This window comes from Periplaneta americana, chromosome 4 (assembly GCF_040183065.1).
Source record: "Periplaneta americana isolate PAMFEO1 chromosome 4, P.americana_PAMFEO1_priV1, whole genome shotgun sequence".
Lineage (NCBI taxonomy): Eukaryota > Metazoa > Arthropoda > Insecta > Blattodea > Blattidae > Periplaneta > Periplaneta americana.
Genome location: NC_091120.1, coordinates 17988416 through 18011377, shown reverse-complemented (window position 1 = coordinate 18011377; position 22962 = coordinate 17988416). Strand labels below are relative to the sequence as shown.

At 37.1% G+C, this 22962-nt stretch overlaps 1 protein-coding gene across 1 annotated transcript; it reads left to right on the top strand.

Annotated features, from left to right (window-relative positions):
- The first annotated feature begins 414 nt into the window (after positions 1 to 414).
- Positions 415 to 22493, top strand: LOC138698778 (thyrotropin-releasing hormone receptor-like). The gene is made up of 3 exons (XM_069825001.1): positions 415 to 521; positions 3698 to 3916; positions 19110 to 22493. The coding sequence occupies exons 1-3, from the start codon at positions 415 to 417 to the stop codon at positions 19723 to 19725; spliced, it is 942 nt and encodes a 313-aa protein (XP_069681102.1). The 3' UTR covers positions 19726 to 22493.
- The last annotated feature ends 469 nt before the right edge of the window (positions 22494 to 22962 follow it).

Genomic DNA, 22962 nt, shown 5'->3' with positions numbered 1-22962 from the left:
GGTACTTTTAACCGTGCAAATTTCCGCCATGCTTTTTTAATACACCCTGTATTTTATTTATTGCAATCTGACAACATGCAATGCTCTGTTGTCGGTCAATCATTGTGAGCAATTCCTCATCATTCAATAAAACACTATAATTAAATGCATAGTTGATTTTGTGATGTTGAAAGGAACGTCTCATCATTTAAAAATATTCTTGTGGACAACAGAAATCCCGCGCCGTGGCGTCGTGGTCTTAAGGCATCCTGCCCAGGACTCGCGTTACGGAATGCGCGCTGGTTCGAGTCCTCATGGGGGAAGCAATTTTCTCATGAAATGTCGGCCTTTGTAGGGACTGGTGCACACCCAACATCGTAATGCACTTTGGGAGCTGCGATTGATAGCGAAATCCGGTTACGAAAGCCAGCTATAATGACTGGGGGGGATCATCGTGCTAATCACACGATACCTCCATTCTGGTTGGATGATCGTGCACCTCTGCTTCGGCATGTGGACGTGAAGCTAACAGCCAACTGTCGGTCTGAGCCCTTAAATGGCTGTAGCGCTCTTGATTTTTCTGTGAACAATAAAAGAACTTGTAGCCTGACAATTTAAAAAAATTTGCAACTCCATCATAAATAAATAAAGCTATGTCTCAATATTCTGGTCATGCTGGTTTAAAAATTATTGAGAAGAAACTGTCTTCTGAAGGATGCACTGGAAGGAATGGTGAACGGGAGAAGAGTTCGGGTCAGAAGAAAATATCAGATGATAGACGGCATTAAGGTAATTATATGGATCGTATGAAGAGTCTAAGAGGAAAGCGGAAGACAGGGAAGATTGGGAGAATGCTGGATTTGCAGTGAAAGACCTGCCTTTGTGCAGAATACTATGAATGAATGAATATTTTTCTAATACAAGTAAAACAGTGATCATGTACGTATTTATGGATTTTGAGCAGTGTTATAGTTTTATCACTAATTTTTACATTACTTTTTTCCGATTTAAAGTGTCTGGAATTAACATTCATTACTCCGGAGCAAATGTTACATCGGACTCTTTAATTTTATCTTGGCGTTTTCCACAATGAACAGGGATTACAAAACAACGAGAGCTCTGGTGCCAATTAGCGGTATTACACTCGCTCACGGTCACAACATCGAGACACATAATTCGATTAATTGCGAGCAATCGAACTGTGGTGTGAGTTTGCCGCCCTATGTTCACGCTAATCAGACTCTCTTCACTGGCCGGACGATGGCTAGATTATAACTGCAATAATACTGATGCTTACGATTCAGGAGTTATTTTTTTATTGCTTCCACTGTTACCAGTTCAAATAGACTGTGATTATTCCACTGGGATATACACTGCAAAATTCATAATTCAGTTTATAAAATACAAAATCCCATTACCACCTATGAATACCTCTATAATGCACATTATTTATGTAATTCCGATCATAATGGAGACATACATCCGTTTTACATCAACTGTGTGTCCTAAATGTCCAAAGGGTCAGTATGTCCTCCATCATTCTCCTCACACAAAAATAAACCCGGGTTCGAGTCCCGGTGCCGGAGAGAATTTTTCTCTGTTCTGCCGATTCTTCACTAGATACTACAGGGACATCATTTTACTTTTATTAAGATTTTTAATACTAACTTGCCTATACCTCTGGATCAACGCCGTTTGCTACCTCCTTCCACGACTGGAGTTCGATGATACTGGCGTAATATACAAACAAATCACTTTACTAGGTACAGAAGGGAAGAAAAGTAGTTCATCCATTTACGTAAACTAGGAAATATTGCGCTTTTAAGATTGATAATTTTCATTAGGTTTTTGTTTAATCAAAATACAGTACAGTATTAACAATGAGTGTTTTTACTCACGAACTGAGCTGTCCATGTGGACGTATTCATTATGCAGTGTATATTATACTGTCTACAGCACATTAGCGTACAATATAGAGAATGAAGTTAAATTGAAAAATAATCATAATATGGATATTTAAACACATTTTTGAAAATGGTGGCCATTCATTTCGATACAGGCTTCAGTTCTAATGTGCATATTATCGCACTATAGACTATTGTATCTAATCCCATTTACCAGTTTCGTTCTTCGTACTAGTAACTCATGTTGAAATAATGCTGTACCTACTCTATAAAAGAGCACCTTACGTACTGTAAATTCAATCTTCATTTTGCCCGACCCGAAAAGATAAAATTACTCAGACATAGTATTTACTGTCCGTCCAAGTGGTTATGTCGTAGGGTCGTAGAAAGGGAGGAAATCACGTGACAGTTAATTACGTAACGAGGCCCTTTTATTTAAGTTATTTTAAACAGTTGTATAATATTACGTAGACTTCCAATTCCTAACAGAAATTAATGTTCTCAGAAAAGAGCTAAGTCAGCCCAGCCACTAGCTGGCGAATAAAAGCTGGTGGGGGAGACCGGGATACGACGTAGGCAAATGGACGACAGTAACTGTGCGAAAATGAGTCAATATTGAAAGCTCTTTCGTCACTGGAAAACGCGAACATATTTTTGGAACGTACTGTTTACTATGACCGTAAGACTACTATGACTGTATATGCGGTCTTGTATCTGTGTGGAGGATGGTTGAACTTCATTAAGGTACGGTTACACGTCGCTACTTTTGCAGCGCTGCAGTATAAAAAAAACTGCGCAACTCTTGTACTGCGACGTGTGAACAACGGTGCAACCTGAAAAGTAGCGGCTGCCGAACCTGCTGCCCGCTACTTTTTCATGCTGCGCGCAGCTTAGAAGTAGCGACGTGTGAACAGGGTTCTCAGGGTTGCAGCCGCAGCATTTTTGATATCGGTTTTGTTGAAACTTTTGCTGCGGTTGCGACCAGTGTTACCACCCAAATGTGCCAATGACACTTTTATTGTTTGGATGTATTTTAATGTTAGATGTGATGAAAATAAATTATTTGTAACAATTATTAAATGCACAATACAGTCTGAGCATAATTGCTGACGATATAATCCATTTTTTAAATTTTCCGTAGCGTAGTTCCAAACAGGAGGGTTGCCAACATTGATTACGTGAATATACTGTTGGTTATTATTTAAGTATATAGGCGTTTTTAAAAGCTTTATAGTAAAAATAATGTCAATTTCTGAATACTAGATACGACAGAAAATCAAATAATAGATAAGTAAGCTTTCGCATGAGTTTCTTAATAATGCGAACATAACCACAAAATGTATATTGAGAAGTCAACACGGAGATGGAAACCTGCAGCAAGACTGCGGCTGCAAAAGTAGCGCCTTGTGTGTGAACAGACTCGCAACCTTCAGTTGCAACTTTTGCAGCACGAAAAGTAGCGTGCAGCGCGCTACTTTTGGCTTACGTGTGAACACGACACGCAACTTTTGCAGCTGCAGTACAAAAGTTGCGCAGCAAAAGTAGCGACGTGTGACCGTACCTTTAGTAGAAGAGGTGGGAGTGAAGTACGTTAAAAAACTCAGGTACAATAAAAATTGAAATAAAAATATAACGATGTCCCTGTATAAGCTGTTCATAAGCGTCGTAAAATAACTAAAAATAATTAAATTGATGTCCAATCTTCCGATTCTAAATCAGTCCTTCTTAATAATTGGTTGAATTTTACTTTCTGACGAAAAACTTGTAGATAGCCTACGTGCTGACGGTTTCGTATTGTGGATATTGTCTTGCAGCCCTATCCTGGGAGTGGCGGACTACCACCATGAGCTGTACCTGGACGGCACGCTGGTGGCCGTGTGTCTCACCCAGGCCGACACGCTCTGGACGGCCCTGTTCTTCATCCTCAGCATCGCGCTCTTCTTCGCAGTACCGCTGGTGGTGCTGGTCGTCCTTTACACCATCATCGCGCGACACCTCATGACCCACCCCGGTATCATGGCGCCCCCTTGCAGGTGAGCTTCCACTAATATACAGGGTGTTAATTAAGTATGGAATATTCCTAATAAATATTTATATATTTATTTTATGAAAAAAAAAACATATAAAAAAACAAAAGTTGTTGGCGATATTTAACTAAATCTTATGGCTGTGGATTCAAAAAAGAATTGATTCATGTACAGGGTGTGGCAAAAAAATAACACTTTTTTAAATGGCATGCTACTCGTATATTAAATTTTACATATTTGAAATCTCAATTCAGTTTCATTTACAAATAGAAGTTTCACTCAGCATAAATGATGAATACTCTCTTGTAAATGTTATGGTTCTTTTAGATGCTTTGAAAATGTAACACAAAATTAAGGGAAAATGGGAATTTTACTTGCAGCAAGTAAAGAGATAGGTTTGGAAGTAAATTCCGAAAAGACAAAGTATACGATTATGTCTCGTGACGAGAATATTTTACGAAATGGAAACATAAAAGTTGGAATTTTATCCTTTGAAGAGGTGGAAAAATTCATATACCTGGGAGCAACAGTGACAAATATAAATGATACTCGGGAGGAAATTAAACACAGAATAAATATGGGAAATGCCTGTTATTATTCGGTTGAGAATATTTTATCATCCAGTCTGCTGTCAAAAAATCTGAAAGTTAGAATTTATAAAACAGTTATATTACCGGTTGTTCTTTATGGTTGTGAAACTTGGACTCTCTATGAGTATAAAGTTCTTAGGAAAATATTTGGGGCTAAGAGGGATGAAGTTACAGGAGAATGAAGAAAGTTACACAACACAGAGCTGCACGCATTTTATTATTCACTTGATATAATTACGAACATTAAATCCAGACGTTTGAGATGGGCAGGGCATGTAGCACGTATGGGCGAATCCAGAAATGCATATAGAGTGTTAGTTGGAAAGCCGAAGGGAAAAGACCTTTGGGGAGGCCGAGACGTAGATGGGAAGATAATATTAAAATAGATTTGAGGGAGGTGGGATATGATGATAGAGACTGGATTAATCTTTCTCAGGATAGGGATCATTGGCGGGCTTATGTGAGGGCGGCAATGAACCTCCGGGTTCCTTAAAAGCGAGTAAGTAAATAAGTAAGTATATTTATAATGGAGTAGGCAGGTCATGAAACAAACAAAACAATAACATAACTGAATAATTTCAAGGGAAAAATTGTTCCGGGGCCGGGTATCAATCCCGGGACCTCTGGTTGAACGTACCAGCGCTCTGCCAACTGAGCTACCCGGGAACTCTACCCGACACCGTCTCAACTTTTCCCCTTTATATCCACACAACTCGCGTGGGCTGACGAAACGCCAGAGACCCACATCGAGTGCACACAATCTCTGTGTGACTTGGAATTGTGGTTTTCTGTTAACGTACACAGTGACGTATATATTATGCAAATCTAGTTTTTCAGGTAAAGAGGTCCCGGGATCGATAGCCGGCCCCGGAACAATTTTTTCCCTTCAAATTATTCAAATCTGCTTTACTGGGAGCTTTACCTGAAAGACTAGATTTGCATAATAACATAACTGTTTCATTGGTAGAGAATACTTGACAATTCACTAGTAAGTTACAAAATATATTAGTAACTTACTTTTGTGGAACACAATCATGAAACGTCATTGGTAATTTGTAAGTTTGGAGTGGTAAAGTACTACTGTAGAAAAGTCTTTTGTGGAACAGAAATTTTCGTATTTTTAGTACTTTGTACTAGAGAATTTATTTGTAATGTACAGCACCATACCTTAGTGGATCGGGCTCCTGTAGAGTAAATTAGCGAATTAGCGAAGAGATCACAATTTTGGTGTTGTCTACGAGGAGTAATTGACCCCTACATTGTTATAACTGAAGTGATGAAAGCTATGTGACCATAATTTACAAGGTAACTATGTGAACGAAGCTTTATAAACCTCAGGATGAATTTGATGTATGGCCCCAAACCCTGTGATATCAAGTCCACTGGTGAAATAATTACCTGCATTTAAAACTGATGACTGTTGCTTTATAGTCGCGGAATGTAGGCTTTAATCGCAGATGTAGCTATTTAACCGTTATCATGTTGGCTACAGTGAACTTCTGCTACGGTCGTTGTAGGGCGGGCAGTAATATAAATATGACATTTACCACCTTCATAATATTCTCGCCGACTTTGAATCACAGGAAACATCTACAAGAATCCTGACGTTACGAAGTCATAAAGTTATAAGCAAAGCTCGGAACTTGGGGACTTGTGTCTTTGCACGTGGCTAAGCGACCGGACTTCAATGTCAACAAACTCCCGCTTCCAGCTCGGAGGTACTGTCAGGTCTGCTACAAAAGTGGTTTCTGGCTCCGACAACATATTGATAATATTATGGTAGGTTGAAACACGTAATTTCATAGCATATATATATAATAAAAATAAACATGAAAAAATATCAAATTTACTGTTCCGCTGTGTACATTTTATTACAGTGTATGACTACCTACATTCGAAGATTTTTCGGTAGTAGACTTAAAATACTGAATTTTTTCACTGTTACTGTTTTCTGTTCGATTTTCAGCAGTTGCTAGCAGTTGCAATGCCTTTCAATGAATTCCGTTTCCAGCCTCTAGTTTGTGTGTGGCACAACTTACAAAATATAAACTCTCCATTCGAAAAAAAATTATGTATCTCCTCCGAATTCTCCACGAAATTCTGTATCTTAAATTTAAAACAAAATGTATTTTCAAACTTCTATAATACCCATTCGAAATAACACGTATTTTCTATTTCCTCAAACAGACCGTTTACCTTTAATTCTCTGAATGTCACTGGGTTCGACATAACAGTTTCTTCGTCCGTCTTCCTGTCATTAGTTGTGGCCACTTTCTTAGTACACACGACTGTCCCTGAGCACTTGCAGCGTGAGCTTTGTGTACGTTGTACCTGTAACCTTACTCATGCACACGACACAAGTCCCCAAGTTCCGAGCTTTGGTTATAAGTATTACGTAGTGATTAAAAAAAAACTCTTTTTCTGAAACATTACTACGTCTCTAACTTTTTATAGATTGGAAACCTGTTCCATTCCACTATCAAATCGTGGTATTCTTCTACTCTTTCAAGGACTTCTTAGTCTAGAGCAGGTATGCTCATTCGCTGACTCGCGATTACGTTCTGTAATCACAACCTTCGAATGTCAAGCGTGCTGTTCCTCGTTCGAAGCTCGACGGATGACTGCGGAAGGCAGTTCAAGTACTTAGTAACGTACGAATAGTGCGGGACAATGACACAGTCAAAACCTTCTGTAAGCAAACGACATATACCATATTGTTTTTCATTCGGTAAAGCTTTTACTATGTTTTAAAGTACTGTAAGGAACACTACTGAGCAACATAAAATGACATTATACGCTCTGCCATCCAGAACATGCCGAAGTGACAGGGAAGCTGTTTTCTGTAATATGTATTCATATACCAACGTTGTTATTATTATTGTTACTATTATTATTATTACTTACTTACTTACTTACAAATGGCTTTTAAGGAACCCGAAGGTTCATTGCCGCCCTCACATAAGCCCGCCAGCGGTCCCTATCCTGTGCAAGATTAATCCAGTCTCTATCATCATACCCCACCTCCCTCAAATCCATTTTAATATTATCCTCCCATCTACGTCTCGGCCTCCCTAAAGGTCTTTTTCCCTCCGGTCTCCCAACTAACACTCTATATGCATTTCTGGATTCGCCCATACGTGCTACATGCCCTGCCCATCTCAAACGTCTGGATTTAATGTTCCTAATTATGTCAGGTGAAGAATACAATGCGTGCAGTTCTGTGTTGTGTAACTTTCTCCATTCTCCTGTAACTTCATCCCGCTTAGCCCCAAATATTTTCCTTAGCACCTTATTCTCAAACACCCTGAACCTATATTCCTCTCTCAGAGTGAGAGTCCAAGTTTCACAACCATACAGAAGAACCGGTAATATAACTGTTTTATAAATTCTAACTTTCAGATTTTTCGACAGCAGACTGGATGATAAGAGCTTCTCAACCGAATAATAACACGCATTTCCCATATTTATTCTGCGTTTAATTTCCTCCCGAGTGTCATTTATATTTGTTACTGTTGCTCCAAGATATTTGAATTTTTCCACCTCTTCGAAGGATAAATCTCCAATTTTTATATTTCCATTTCGTACAATATTCTGGTCACGAGACATAATCATATACTTTGTCTTTTCGGGATTTACTTCCAAACCGATCGCTCTACTTGCTTCAAGTAAAATTTCCGTGTTTTCCCTAATCGTTTGTGTATTTTCTCCTAACATATTCACGTCATCCGCATAGACAAGAAGCTGATGTAACCCGTTCAATTCCAAACCCTGCCTGTTATCCTGAACTTTCCTAATGGCATATTCTAGAGCAAAGTTAAAAAGGAAAGGTGATAGTGCATCTCCCTGCTTTAGCCCGCAGTGAATTGGAAAAGCATCAGATAGAAACTGACCTATACGGACTCTGCTGTATGTTTCAGTGAGACACATTTTAATTAATCGAACTAGTTTCTTGGGAATACCAAATTCAATAAGAATATCATATAATACTTCCCTCTTAACCGAGTCATAAGCCTTTTACTATTATTATTATTATTATTATTATTATTATTATTATTATTACTAGTAGTAGTAGTAGTAGTAGTAGTAGTATTGTTATTACTAGAGCGGTGCAGACGGAGCACATGACAGACAGAATGGCATCATAGCAAGGGTTCCGACGTTACTCGGCGTGTTCCCTGTGTACAAGCGACGGTCAGGTACACGATGTGTTGACGTACAGACGACACAATAGAAATGACACAGTTCCCTAACGTTTCTGCAATTCATTTTCTACAGATACTTTAATAAGATATCAAAATTGCAAAACTAATTAACCATTTCATCCTAAACAAATAATATATACTTTACATGTATGATTTCATACAGAACGCAAACAAAATCACTGTTTATTTGTAACGGGTTCATGATATTCTATTCGCAAAAGAACTTGAACTATTGTTTTTTGTCTTTTTCTTTTCCTTACAATGCACATGTTATACGTTATCACTTTTCTTCCAAATATTGTTATAGTGCACAACAAATGACATTTGTAAGTTATTAACAGAAGACGATTATCGTCTATCTGATAGCATGGCCTTATATGTGGAGAAGCTTCTTTCTACGTCTGTTGAAACAACTGGGGCATACGTAAAATCCTGTGCAACATCTTTTAAACTTCTGTTAGTTCTTCAAAGGAATCCTTATCTCCAGAAATACTGTCACTAATCTTGCAAAGTTTATAATATCCACAATTTTTTTCAACATATTTTTTATTTTCGCACATATTATTTAGCAATTTTATCGTCTACTTGAGTCACTTTCTTCCAGATATTTCGCAATAGGAAAAACTGATCAACCAGTTTTGTACCAGACTTTTCTAAAGCTGTTATGCAATCACGAATAAACCCGTAATTCGATTCAATGTATTCCAATTGTTGTTTTATGCTTGAATCAACCAACAGACGTTGGGCTAGTGGTATTGCAAATGCATCTTTCACATCAAATGATTGAATAACATTCTGTACCTGGTCGAAATATTTACAGTAATAAATGCAGGCCTTCAATCAGGAACCCCATCGAGTAAGTATAGGAGAAGGAGGAAGAGATACACCAGGACATATCTTCTTGAATGCTTAACAAAACGCATCACACATTTCTTCATGGAACACGGATGAAGAACTATGACCCTGCTCACATTTTTCGCCTTTTTTCAACTTCATGAGGGCACGTTTGTGTACATCCCTATTTACATATCTTAGAATATTACATGCTCTATTTACTGAAACTGATATTTTACACAATTTGCAGAATAGTTTATCTTCGCTGCAACAAAAAAATATCACCATATTCGGAAATAAGTCTCTTAAACTTCGCCGAACGAATTTTCTCCCCCTCAGGCATCGTAATACTAGAACCGAACTGTTCTCATGTTCCTTCAGTATTGACGTTTGCTTTACTAAGCTGTACCTACTGCTTGCAGCTATCCTGTGTATCGCAGAGTCAGACCTCTGCGGGTACACAAGGTGAATTTACAACCCTTGCCCTGTTGCCGTTGTGTCGAAAAACTGCTCCCTTTGCACTGCTCTAGTTATTACTATTGTTAGGTATATTACAATTATTATTATTATTATTATTATTATTATTATTATTATTATTATTATTATTATTATTATTATTATTATTATTGTGATTTTATTTTAACAGAAATACATGTTATGATAAAATACCTTTTCAGAGGCACTACAGTTTCAAGAATTGAAAGCACTTAATGAAAGGCCAAACATTGAAGAGAATCGAACAATTCAGAGTCTATGTTTAGGAGCAAGTTATGTAGTATGTTGGGAATTAGCTAAGGCACTAAAACCCTTCACGGATGGTGAACTTGTAAAGAGATGTATGGTGCCTGAACAAAATATATAGTTAATTATAATATCTGTGCACTGGAACAACTCAAATTTGAATTCACAGAACACAGATTTAGTGATTTTAGACGTATGGAAAGTGATATTAATCTTTTTTGCTAATCCTTTCGTAGTAAATTTAGTACAATCCGTGAGAGTACAGTTCCAGGACGAGTTAATTGATTTACAAAGTAACTTAGAATTGAGAACTAAATGCAGAGAATATGACTTGACAAGCATAGAAGTATTAAAAAATTAACAAACCGAAATATCCCACGATGAGCTTATTCTCTACCACTATGTTAGCTACCTTCGCCTCGACATGTGTGCGAAGAATTATTTTAGAGAATGAAAGTTGCTAAATCTAAACATAGATCCTGATTAACAGATGAGCATCTTTTGAGCCAGCTGCGCATTGAGTTAATTCGTTGGAAATAGATTTCTGATTACTTGCAGAAAACAATGCATACGTTGAACAGACCGCAATATATGGTGGAATATGAAAATAACATTATCTATGATATAATAATAATAATAATAATAATAATAATAATAATATTAATAATAATAATAATAATATCATCATAACTATATTAAATATAATACACAATGTAATAACTGAATATTACAGTGTATATTCTTTCCTTTTTCAAATTCAGTTTATTATCCGTATTTGTAAGAGTATGAGAGCGATGCCACGGGCGGTGCTGCAATGTAGTTGCGGAGCCCAGTTCGTACGCTGTGTGTGTTATGCAGTGCAGCATCATCCGTGTAATCGGAGCTTTTACAATTTTGAGCATACCTGTTCTAGAGACATGATCTCTTTCAGATAGTGGTTAGACTCATTCTCAGAAATGGCCTGAAAATGTAAACAGATCACTTGCTCTCTAAGCTTACTGTTTGAGACAGGACGTGTCCATTTTTGTGCTGACTATTACACTTTTACTACATCTCACTCCAATATAAAATGAGTACCATTAAGGTAAAATTATCCAGAGGTAAAATAGTCCCCAGATCGGATCTCCGGGCGGGGACTACTTTAATGGTACAGAATCAACTAAACATCTTACAATGGAATGCTGGCGGTATAACATCAGCCAAGAAGACTGAACCAGCCAATATACTCTCAGATAATAATATAGATATCTTTCTTATTCAAGAAGCAAACCTTAATGCTGACCAATGAAAATATTTTAAACTGCCCATTGTGCAACTCAAACCAAGAAATCTGTGCTTCAGTGGCTGACCATGATACTATCTTTGAAAAATATTGGAGTGCAAGAGGTCAAATGATTTTATTGTCAAACGCCTGGCATTAGAAAACAACAACAACTTTTACTACATCATACTACTTTTGCGGGGTTTTCCCTCAACCCAATACGAGCAAATGCTGGGTAACTTTCGGTGCTGCACCCTGGACTCATTTCACCGTCATTATCACCTTCATATCATTCAGACGCTAAATAACCTAGATGTTGATACAGCGTCGTAAAATAGCCCAATAAAAAATACTACTTTTGGCCAATAAAACGGCACGAAAGGATGTATTTCAGCCAATCATGGCTGTTTATTGCTACACTTTTATCACTTCCCTAGAATTTGTTTATTTTTAACACTTAGGCCTACCTAGTATTTCTTTGTTTTTATCACTTCCCTGGTATTTCTTTCTTTCTTTGCCAACATTTCAAACTTAACATTCTTTACGGTACTATAAAACATGCTTTGTGATCGTCATTTGTTTTCCGCATAGATAGTCAACTGAAAATGGCGACTCCGTTCAAACGTTTTGGTGAAGCTAACATTAGTGAAATATTTTAGTAAATCAATTAGTATTTTATTGTATAAGAGTAAACCTATTTTATTTCTTCTAATCTTTAGGGCTATATATTTTCTTTTAATCGTGTAATAGTCAATTAAATCCCACTCGAGTTTTGATTTTCTCTAGATAAATCAAAATCTCTAGTAAGATTACTATTGACTATTTGGTTTATATGACGTCATTCCATTTTTTATTTTAGTAGATTATTTTACGACGCTTTATCAATATCTCAGGTTATTTAGCGTCTGAATGAGATGGTGATAATGCCGGTGAAATGAGTCCGGGGTCCAGCACCGAAAGTTACCCAGCATTCGCTCATATTGAGTTGAGGGAAAACCCCGGAAAAAACCTCAACCAGGTAACTTGCCCCGACCGGGAATCGAACCCGGGCCACCTGGTTTCGCGGCTAGACGCGCTAACCGTTACTCCACAGCTGTGGACACGTCATTCCATTTTCGGCCAATGAAGCGTAATGAAATTTTGAATTCCAACCAATCACAGTCATACATCGCGATAATTTCTGCAGCTCGATTTATCACTATCAATTTATCGCATGATCGTTTTTTTGTTTAGTCGGTGTCGCCAACTGTTTCCACGTAAATCAATGAGCATGGATCCAATGTATATCAGATGATAGACAACATTATAGTACATTATGCAACGAGCCTATAATGATAGTAATTAAGACGCGAGGATGTTTATGAAACGAGCGCAAGCGAGTTTCATAATTTTCATACGAGCGTCTTAATTACCATTATAGGCAAGTTTCATACGACTTTTTATGCTCGACCATATTTCTAACTTGAAATTATTCATAAGTATTCATTTTATTCTTATGTGACTGGGGAGCGAACTGACCTTGTGCAATCTCGTAAATTGTGAGATGTGCGCAGACGCGAAAGTATTGATTTTTTTCCGGGCAACGAATGTCGACGACCTTGATATAACCTAGAGAGTAAACTTGATATAACCTTGAAATTGAATTCGACATTGAAAAACGAGATGACAAATTGAATTTATTTGAATATTATTTACAATTAACTCTAATTATTATAGTAACAGAACATAACATTCTGCGACAGTATTGGACTTCCAACCTGCGTGACGTTTTGCTAGTTGTCTTTCGATTGCATATCCGAGAATAATCGAAAACCTGAACTTTAATGAATAGGTGTACTTTAATGACATGCATTAAAGGACTGCTACCAGGTGTATAATTATTACATTTCGGCATGGTCGAGCATAAAAATATATGGATCATATGAGGAGACAAAGAGGAAGGCAGAAAGTAAGAAAGATTGAAGAAAGCTGGGTTTGCAGTAAAAGACCTGCCCTTGGGCAGAATACTGAATGAATGAATTACTTTAAATTTCCTTTCCAGAACGAAAAGCAACATTTGTTCGGGTCAATTTCTGCACATTTAAAAATTCTTTCAATCACACATTATCATAATACACTGCTCTCTTAAATTTACGTCCACACCTGTGGAGTAACGGTCAGCGCATCTGGCCGCAAAATCAGGTGGCCCGGATTCGAATCCCGGTCGGGGCAAGTTTTTTCCGGGATTTTTCCTCAACCCAATATGAGCAAATCCTGGGTAACTTTCGGTGGTGGACCTCGGACTCATTTCACCGGCATTATCACGTTCATCTCATTCAGACGCTAAATAACCTAGATGTTGATACAGCGTCGTAAAATAACCAATGAATAACCAATAAATCTTAAATTTACTGAGTATATCGGAAATTCAATCAATGGCTTTCGAAAAACACACTATGAAATATTTCATATAAAATAATTTTTACCTCGTAAAGGAAAGAAAAGAGAGTAGAGTTATATCAAACTTTTTTCTTTGAAATATCTGAAAGATTAACCATCTGAAATTAATGATATTACTCACGGTTCGCTCGGTACCGTATATTGAAAAATCAATTAATGTTAACTGAGTTTCAATGTTACTTACAACTTACTTACAAATGGCTTTTAAGGAACCCGAAGGTTCATTGCCGCCCTCACATAAGCCCGCCAGCGGTCCCTATCCTGTGCAAGATTAATCCAGTCTCTATCATCACACCCCACCTCCCTCAAATCCATTTTAATATTATCTTCCCATCTACGTCTCGGCCTCCCTAAAGGTCTTTTTCCCTCCGGTCTCCCAACTAACACTCTATATGCATTTCTGGATTCGCCCATACGTGCTACATGCCCTGCCCATCTCAAACGTCTGGATTTAATGTTCCTAATTATGTCAGGTGAAGAATACAATGCGTGCAGTTCTGCGTTGTGTAACTTCCTCCATTCTCCTGTAGCTTCATCCCATTTAGCCCCAAATATTTTCCTAAGCACCTTATTCTCAAACACCCTTAACCTATGTTCCTCTCTCAGAGTGAGAGTCCAAGTTTCACAACCATACAGAAGAACCGGTAATATAACTGTTTTATAAATTCTAAGATTTTTGGACAGCAGACTGGATAAAATAAAATCCATACATAACTTTTTTAATTTACTACTAGAAGTATTACAATTGACAAGATTAGGATATTTAAATATAAATTTGTTATATATTCTTGGGCCTAAATTACTACTATCATTAAATACTGTAGTAGTGTTGAATTTTGGTTCAAACAATCTTAAAGAATGCACACCTTTTGTTTCATAACTACGATAATATAATTCAAAATTATTTCGATTTTTATGTATGAATTTTATTAATACAATACAATAAGTTTGTTTTATTTTAAGAACATAAAATCTAAAAACTATTTTTTGAGATGGGAAATCAATATGTTTATGAAGACATATTTTAATTATTTTTTTCTGTGATAAATAAAGTGGATTAAAATTGGTTTTAAATAAGCTACCTCATGCTATAATTCCATACATAATTTAGTTATGACTGTATTTACATCAGTGACATGAATGGTTTGAAATCAGAACACGAGTCCAGATGCATGCCGTTAGCTTGAGCGCGTCATTCACACGTGTTTTTATGAATCAACTGCGACAAGTGCCACAAAGTTGCTTCTGAATCTTTAATGGAAATAATTTTATAATACTGTAATTTCGTAATTGCGACATCGTTTTGCTTGTCTTTGCAAAAAGCTACTGAACAAAACTGGTTTATATTAAAGTTTTCATTGGCGCTAAACTTTGACCTAAATAAAACGTAATGGCAGGTCATGTTACGTGGCATCATGTGTAACGAATAGGAATTTAACACCAGCCAACTATAGTAACTTAATGTGTTCTAGAGGTTTACTGCCCGTAACCTGAGATCGTCGCAGCATCTTGAACAACGTCTGGAAGCATAAACTTTTAAGTTCTCTCCGATGACTATGTACCACATCGTGGAAACATGTAGGCCTATAACAGGAACTACTCAAATTCTTACGTTAGCAATAAACTATATAAGTAGCCGAAGGAGCTTCAGGGTCACTTTCTCTTTTAATCCCTACTGGAATTCGAACCCGGATATTTTGGAATTGCACTTCGAAACACCGTCTTTACTAGGATAGGTACATATCATTCATAATCTATACTAATAATAAATCTGTAGCCAAAATTTTTCCGGTAATTTTCGATTTTCCAAAAATAATTGGTGTTAACATGTATAATTAACCATCCTGAAACCGAAAATCGCTCTTTTGAAATTTTTGTTTGTCTGTCTGTCTGTCTGTCTGTCTGTCTGTTTGTCTGTCTGGATGTTTGTTACCTTTTCACGCAATAATGCCTGAACCGATTTATATGAAAATTGGAATACAAATTAATTTCGTTGTAACTTAGATTTTAGGCTATACGGCATTCAAAATACTTTATTTAAAAGGGGCGTTATAAGGGGGCCTGAATTAAATAAATCGAAATATCTCCCTTATTATTACTTTTCATGAAAAATGTTACATAACAAAAGTTTCTTTAAAAATGATTTCCGATAAGTTTTATTCTATACAACATTTTGATAGGACTGATATTTAATGAGATAAATGAGTTTTAAAATTACAATAACAACACCATCTAAGGCGCTGTATTGAAATAAAAACAAATGACTTCGTCTATAAGGGACCTTGGACAACAACAATTGAAAGCTATGAAACATAGTCTACAGAGAATGTTTCTGTGTTTGTATGAAGTAATATCGAAAGCTAATTAATTTTTTAATTATTATTTCACATTTGGAAAGTGTATTTTCTCTAGCTGGATATAATTCTATAATGTTATTACAGTATTCTGAGTGAAATTTTATGGATATACAAGACTTTTAAAATAACAATATAATACATTTTCACCGCCGCCTCAGATTATAGCGTTGTTGTTCCTGCAGCAGCTCCTATGTGCAAAATATAAAATTTTTGAGTAGGAAGAAAAAACACATTTATTCATTCCATGGCAATGGTACATAGGAGATAGTGAATTCTTACATTTTCGAAAGAAAGAAATATAATTACATATCACTGTTTATGCTGTATCACTATTTAAGTTATTTGAAGAGTTCAGAACCATGGTGGGCCAAGCGCCATTTACTGAAGACGTAGAAAACAAGGTTTAAAATTAAGTTATTACCATAATTCAATGGAAATATATAGCAAGTAATATGAAGCATACACATTAAAACTAAATGATATGTCAGTCTTCATTAAACTATGGTTGCATGTGATAACAATTAAGAAACATGTTAAAGGAATTGTCATTGCACCAAATGAGTGATCTGTGGATCAAAATGATCGCATTTTAATTATTTAAATACAATTTAAATTAAGTAACATATTAAACGATTTATCCTTCTATCAAAAATGAATGTTCCCTGGATCAAATGTCCTATTTTAATTATGTAATTACTTTATATTTATTTCTAACAGGTGCAGCGGAGCGCACGGGTACGGCTAGTGTAGGAATAATCATGGAAGTAGGCCTATCCAATGTCATACTTAGGCTACGTAATAGTTTGCAAACAAAAAAGATCATAGTACCTCCTGCGAAACATCTAGATAGGAAAGTAGGCAAGCTGGCTATTTATACAGGGTGATTCACGAAATTCTTCCAAGGTTTATGGAGGTGCTTCCTGAGGTTATTTGGAACAAAAATAAATTAATGATCGCATTCATAATTATGGACTTACGGTAATTTGAAAACGGCAGAAAAAAACTTATTTCACCTATTCACTAACAAAAATGCAAAAATAATTAAAACACAAACAATTGATTGTTTATGTAGGCTATCAGTTACTTTCATTTAGAGTGGATTTAAATCACACTTTTGAAAATGCCTCCCAGAGTCTTAAGGCAACGATCCGCACGGTTGTGAACCGCACGTGTAGCATTTCGCAGCTTCACACCTTTTTTCCTTATTGTCGCCGCGGCATCCAGAATGCGTTGAAGCGTGTTTGTATCTAAACCTGATACACGATGTCTTTCATCCACCCCCAGATGCAGTAATCTAAGGGTATTAAATCTGGGGATCTTGGAGGCCAGGGTGATAGGACCCCCGCGACCAATCCATCGCTGAGTTACTGAATGGCTCACTGACTGACTCTGGTTGACTTGCTGGTTAAGTGCTTGCTAACTCACCTATTGACTGACCGACAGACCAACCGACCATCCAAATGGCTGACTAAACTTTAGTAGACTATTTCGTTTATATGACGTCATTCCATTTTCGACCAATGAAGTGTAATGAAATTTTGAATTCCAACCAATCACAGTCAGACTTTGCGGATAATTTCTGTAGCTAGATTTATCGCTATCAATTTATCGCATGGTCCTTCTTTTGTTTAGTCGTTGTCGCCAACTGTTTCCCCGTAAATTGATGCATACATACATTAAGATACATACATTCAGATGCAACTACACGGTTAAACTTTTCTTTCAACTTTAAAGCAATGAATGCAAGATTGATATTTAATATTAATTAATATATTTATGCAGTGAAGACCACTTCAAAACGGTGCACCATGTAGACACAAAATCTTTATGCATCTTAATTGAACGTACATTTTAAATTTGATTCTTTCAATATTCTTCCCAGATTGCACGCATACGCGATTGGAATATTGAACTGTGTAGATGCAGCTTTAGTTCCGTTACACACTATAGCGAAAATGCGTTTGTCGAGCTATAAAAAATTCTTTCGTGTAGCACTCATTGTAAGTAACGGTCGAAACAAGGCACAGCTGACATTGGTCCTGCTTCCACAGGTAGGCCTAACGTAACCTATAAAATTGTAGCCTATAACATTTGTATTGAAATTAAACAATTAATAGACGTTCAAATTTGTGTAACATCACCGCATGTCAAACCCAAAGACCTTGCATAGTAATAATGTCTTTGATCAAACTGCCTTTCGTATGTCGTAATAAAATTCGTGTTTTAATTAGGCCTATCTATACAGAGATGACTTCACTGTGTAGCAACATGTCTCGCTGTCAATACCTAAGCATTGGTATATAGCTGTCCCCACTGTTACTGTTAAATTAAATTATGATTTCAGCAGATAATGAAAATGTATTTGTTATAATAATAAGAGAAAAGTGCAGTACATGTAATTAACATTGTTAAACCTGTATTTTGCTTTTCGCAATTGACATTACTTAATAATAACATCTTTATTGCAATAATCGATATTCATCTACGAGTATTTCAACTTTACAATGTCGAATAGGTTAAGTATTCGTTGATATATTGACATTGACAATTATTGACATTTTGTGATCGAATTTTAGGGATATATTATTTAAATTTTTATTTTATTCACGAAATAGTCCTAATAAATGTCGCTCGAGGTCTGAGATTTCCCAGATAAATCCACTCGCTTCGCTCGTGGATTTATCGGCAATTCTCAGACCTCTCGTGACATTACTAAGATAATAAATCTGAATCCTTCACATTTCTGACGTGTGTGAAATGGCTGTGTTGTTGAAGGCACCAGAACCACACGTCTGGGTCCCAACATAGCGTGCTACGGTACCGGAAGCAGGTGGTGCTGATGCTGGGTACCGTGGTGCTCTCCTTCTTCATCTGCCTGATGCCCTTCCGCGCACTCACGCTGTGGATCATCATCGCGCCCGACGAGGCCGTGTTCTCGCTCGACATGGACACCTACTACAACCTGCTCTACTTCTGCCGCATAATGACCTATCTCAACTCCGCCATCAACCCCATCCTGTACAACCTCATGTCCTCCAAGTTCAGGGAGGGCTTCATGAGGCTGTGCGGCCTGAAGCGCGCGGCCCGCCCGGACCTGCACCTGGGTCGCAAGGGCACGTTCAACACTACTTCGACCACCACGACCACCACTACCAACTGCTCCAGCGGCCTGCAGGAGTCCTTCTGGAGGAGGTCCTTAAGGACCGCGCTGCCCGAGGACGGCAGGTTCAGAAGGACACAGTCCACGCACTGTGGTGACAACAACGGGAACAACAACGCGAACTGCCAGTTGCTGAGAAGCAAGTCACACCTTGCTTGCAGCACGAGGAATAATGTTGTGCGGGCCAGTGCAGACGGAGGGTGCAGGGGCCACGAGGAAAGCTATGTCTGAAACACGTGGTTTTCTGAACCAATACGCAGGACCTCTTTTTTTAGGCTGCGTTAACTGTGTGTTCAGTGTTGCTAGACATTTTATCACGCAACAATCAAGCTAACACTAAGTGATTTGAGGGCAATGCGTCCAAGATTTTGGTCCAATCTTATGTTTGTCGTACGGAAAACTCATCCAGAAGGACATTTCGTCCAATTCTCATTAGTCTAACATGATATTTCATCCAAAATAAATTAGTCCAATGTAAAATTTAGACAGTCTAAATTTAATTTGCATGTATTTGTACATCATATCAAATTACATAAAATAGTGAAACTACTGGATCAGCTTAGTCTTCCTCAATGACTTTCTCTGTTGGATTTACTTCCAAACGATGTGAGATTGACCAGAGATATTTTGAGATTCGGTTTTCAGCCTTATACTGGGGACATTGCTATATTAAGGAGAAAATGTGCTCTTGGTTACGTAAATATTGGCTCTTCACTGGAGCCCTAATGTTCTCTGACCTTTGAGAAGGCATATGTTATCCTATTCGTTCTATTCTTCTCCTCCTTCAGGGAGTCAACCTCCAGAGCAATGGATGAAGAGCCAGTAACAATATTTTTTTTAATATGAAGCATTGGTTTTCCTCTGCCATTCATGATAATTTCTGCCATAACTGAAAATATTAATGAGTATGTTACTAAAATTTTAAGTTACTGTGGAAACAGAAATTTAGAGTTACTGTGGAAACGGAATGACATAGGTGCCTTTGTCGTGTTGGCTGACTGTTGGATGAGACAAAAGTATGTGGGACGAATAGGGTTGGACAAAATGTCCTTGTGGATGAGACAAATTGTGGGCTTAGTACATTGTGCGAGATTTTGGTTGGACGAAACAGATTGGACGAAATGTCCTTGTGAACAAGACAAGTTAGGACAAAATTGATAGATTGGACGAGATTTTGGTTCGACGAAATGTCCTGAAATCCACTAAGCACAAATAAGTCAAGGTCACAGGAAGAATCCAAATCAATAAGGAAGTGAGACAGGGAGAGAAAAAGAGACAGAGAAAGTTCTAAAATGTCTGTATAAATTTTCAGTATAAATTAAATTTGCATGGCGATTTTATTGCGAAAATTTTGAGGCCTTATGAAGCGAAATATCACGGAAACTCTATGAGTGTTTTAGGTACCAGTAGTATATGTGAAAATTGTCACCATGCTTGACAAAGTTCCCGTGAAAAATATTTCAGCACTGTATCATTATCATAAACCACTGGCATGTATTGATGTCACAAAGTCAAGGTTAACCTAGAATAAAATGTTTTCTCACTTGCAGAGCCCACAAACCTTATCCTTGGAATTATATTGAGTGAAAAGACTTGTGTGAACGTGATGAAATGCTCAAAACTATGGCGCTATAACGATTATGATAAACCAATGTCCATTCCATAACACTAATTGAATGCATAACACCTAAAGGCCCGCTCCCACTTAGCGGAATCGAATCAAATTGAATCGAAACGTCTCCTTCCGCTCACATCTAGTGGAATCGAACCAAACAGTACTTTTGTGTTTTGTACAAAAGAAAATAATTCTGCACAAGGTTTATTAATTTTTCTTCGTTCATAATTATTAAATTGTTATTTTAGTATACACACTATTTCAGCAATAACTTTCAATAGTAAATAAATTAAGCCGCCAAGAATGGATGTCGTTCATTTGTTTTTTCACGCAGACTTCACGAGAACATACGATTATACCAGAAACAAGAAATTCTGATCCTGCAATAGAATAAATATTCTAGCTCCTGAATTTTGTTCTGTTCGATTCAATTTGATGCGCTGTGCCGTTTTCTGCTCTCTTCCATTTAAATACATTGTGAAGCGAATTCTGTTTGATTTGATTCCGCTAATAGGCAAAAATTCTGTTGGGGGCAGATAAAAAAGTGAATTTTCTTTCTTTCACCATGTTAATAATGTCAAAAGAAGTGCTTACAAATTTTGGCTCCTCGACTGCAACTATGAAGGCCGTAAGAAAATAAGTTCGCCAGGTGCAGTTAACAGAAAGAAAACACAATTTCAATGGAAAAATTTATTGGAATAGACACAGTAATTTTTTTAGCTATTTTTCAACATATTCCCTACTGAAATTGAGATATTTTTCATATCATGGGATCGACAGAGAGTGCAGATGGCTGTCAAACGCTGGTTTCGATCTCAGGCGGTTGACTTCTACGACACAAGGATACAAAACTGATCCCATGGGATGAGAAATGTCTCATTTCTAGTGGGAGGATATGTTGACAAGTAGTGGAACAATTGCTGTATTTGTTTCAATAAATCTTTCCATGCAATTGTGCTGTTTTTCTGTAAACGAGTCCAGGGAAAATCATTTACTGCACGGCCTCGTAATAATTGCGGTCGAGAGACCAAAATTTGTATAAGCACTTCTTTTGACATTATTAACATAGTGGAAGAAAAAAATTAACTTTTTTATCTGCCCACAGCAGAATGTTTGCTTGTAAGTGGGAGCAGGCCTTTAGACCACACATTTTCGGCATGGAATTGTGTGTTTGTACAAAAAAAGTTAATATGATTTAAAAAGTATAATAATTATAAAGTCATGAATACCTTAAACTTAAGATATGCTGAGATAAAACCACTTAAAATAATCCATTTTGAATCTTGCGTACACTACTGTTAACACTTGAATATAATTAATTAATTGATTAACTAGTGGACTTACTCGTGTTAATTATGTAAGATTGTGCGGCTTACAGCTGTTTCAGTGCTTCACGTACCCTCCTCAGAGCCTACTAGATCTCGGCGTCATCTCGAACTTCTCTGCCTGTTATGTGGGTGTGTTTGATTGTTGAAAGGTGTTGAAGAGTGGAGTCAAATAGTGTGTGGGTACTGAAATTGATCTGTGTGTTGAGAATTTGATCAGGGTGTGTTTTAGTGTGTTTGTATATTCCGTATTGTTCCAGTGTGTTGAGTTTTTGGTTCTGATCAAATTTTCAATACACAGATCAATTTCAGTACACACACACACTATTTGACTCCACTCTTCAACACCTTTCAACAATCAAACACACCCACATAACAGGCAGAGAAGTTCGAGATGACGCCGAGATCTAGTAGGCTCTGAGGATGGTGTGATGAAGCACCGAAACACCTGTAAGCCGCACAAACATAATTAACACGAGTAAATCTGCTAGTTAATCAATTAATTAATTATACTTAAAATAAATTTTC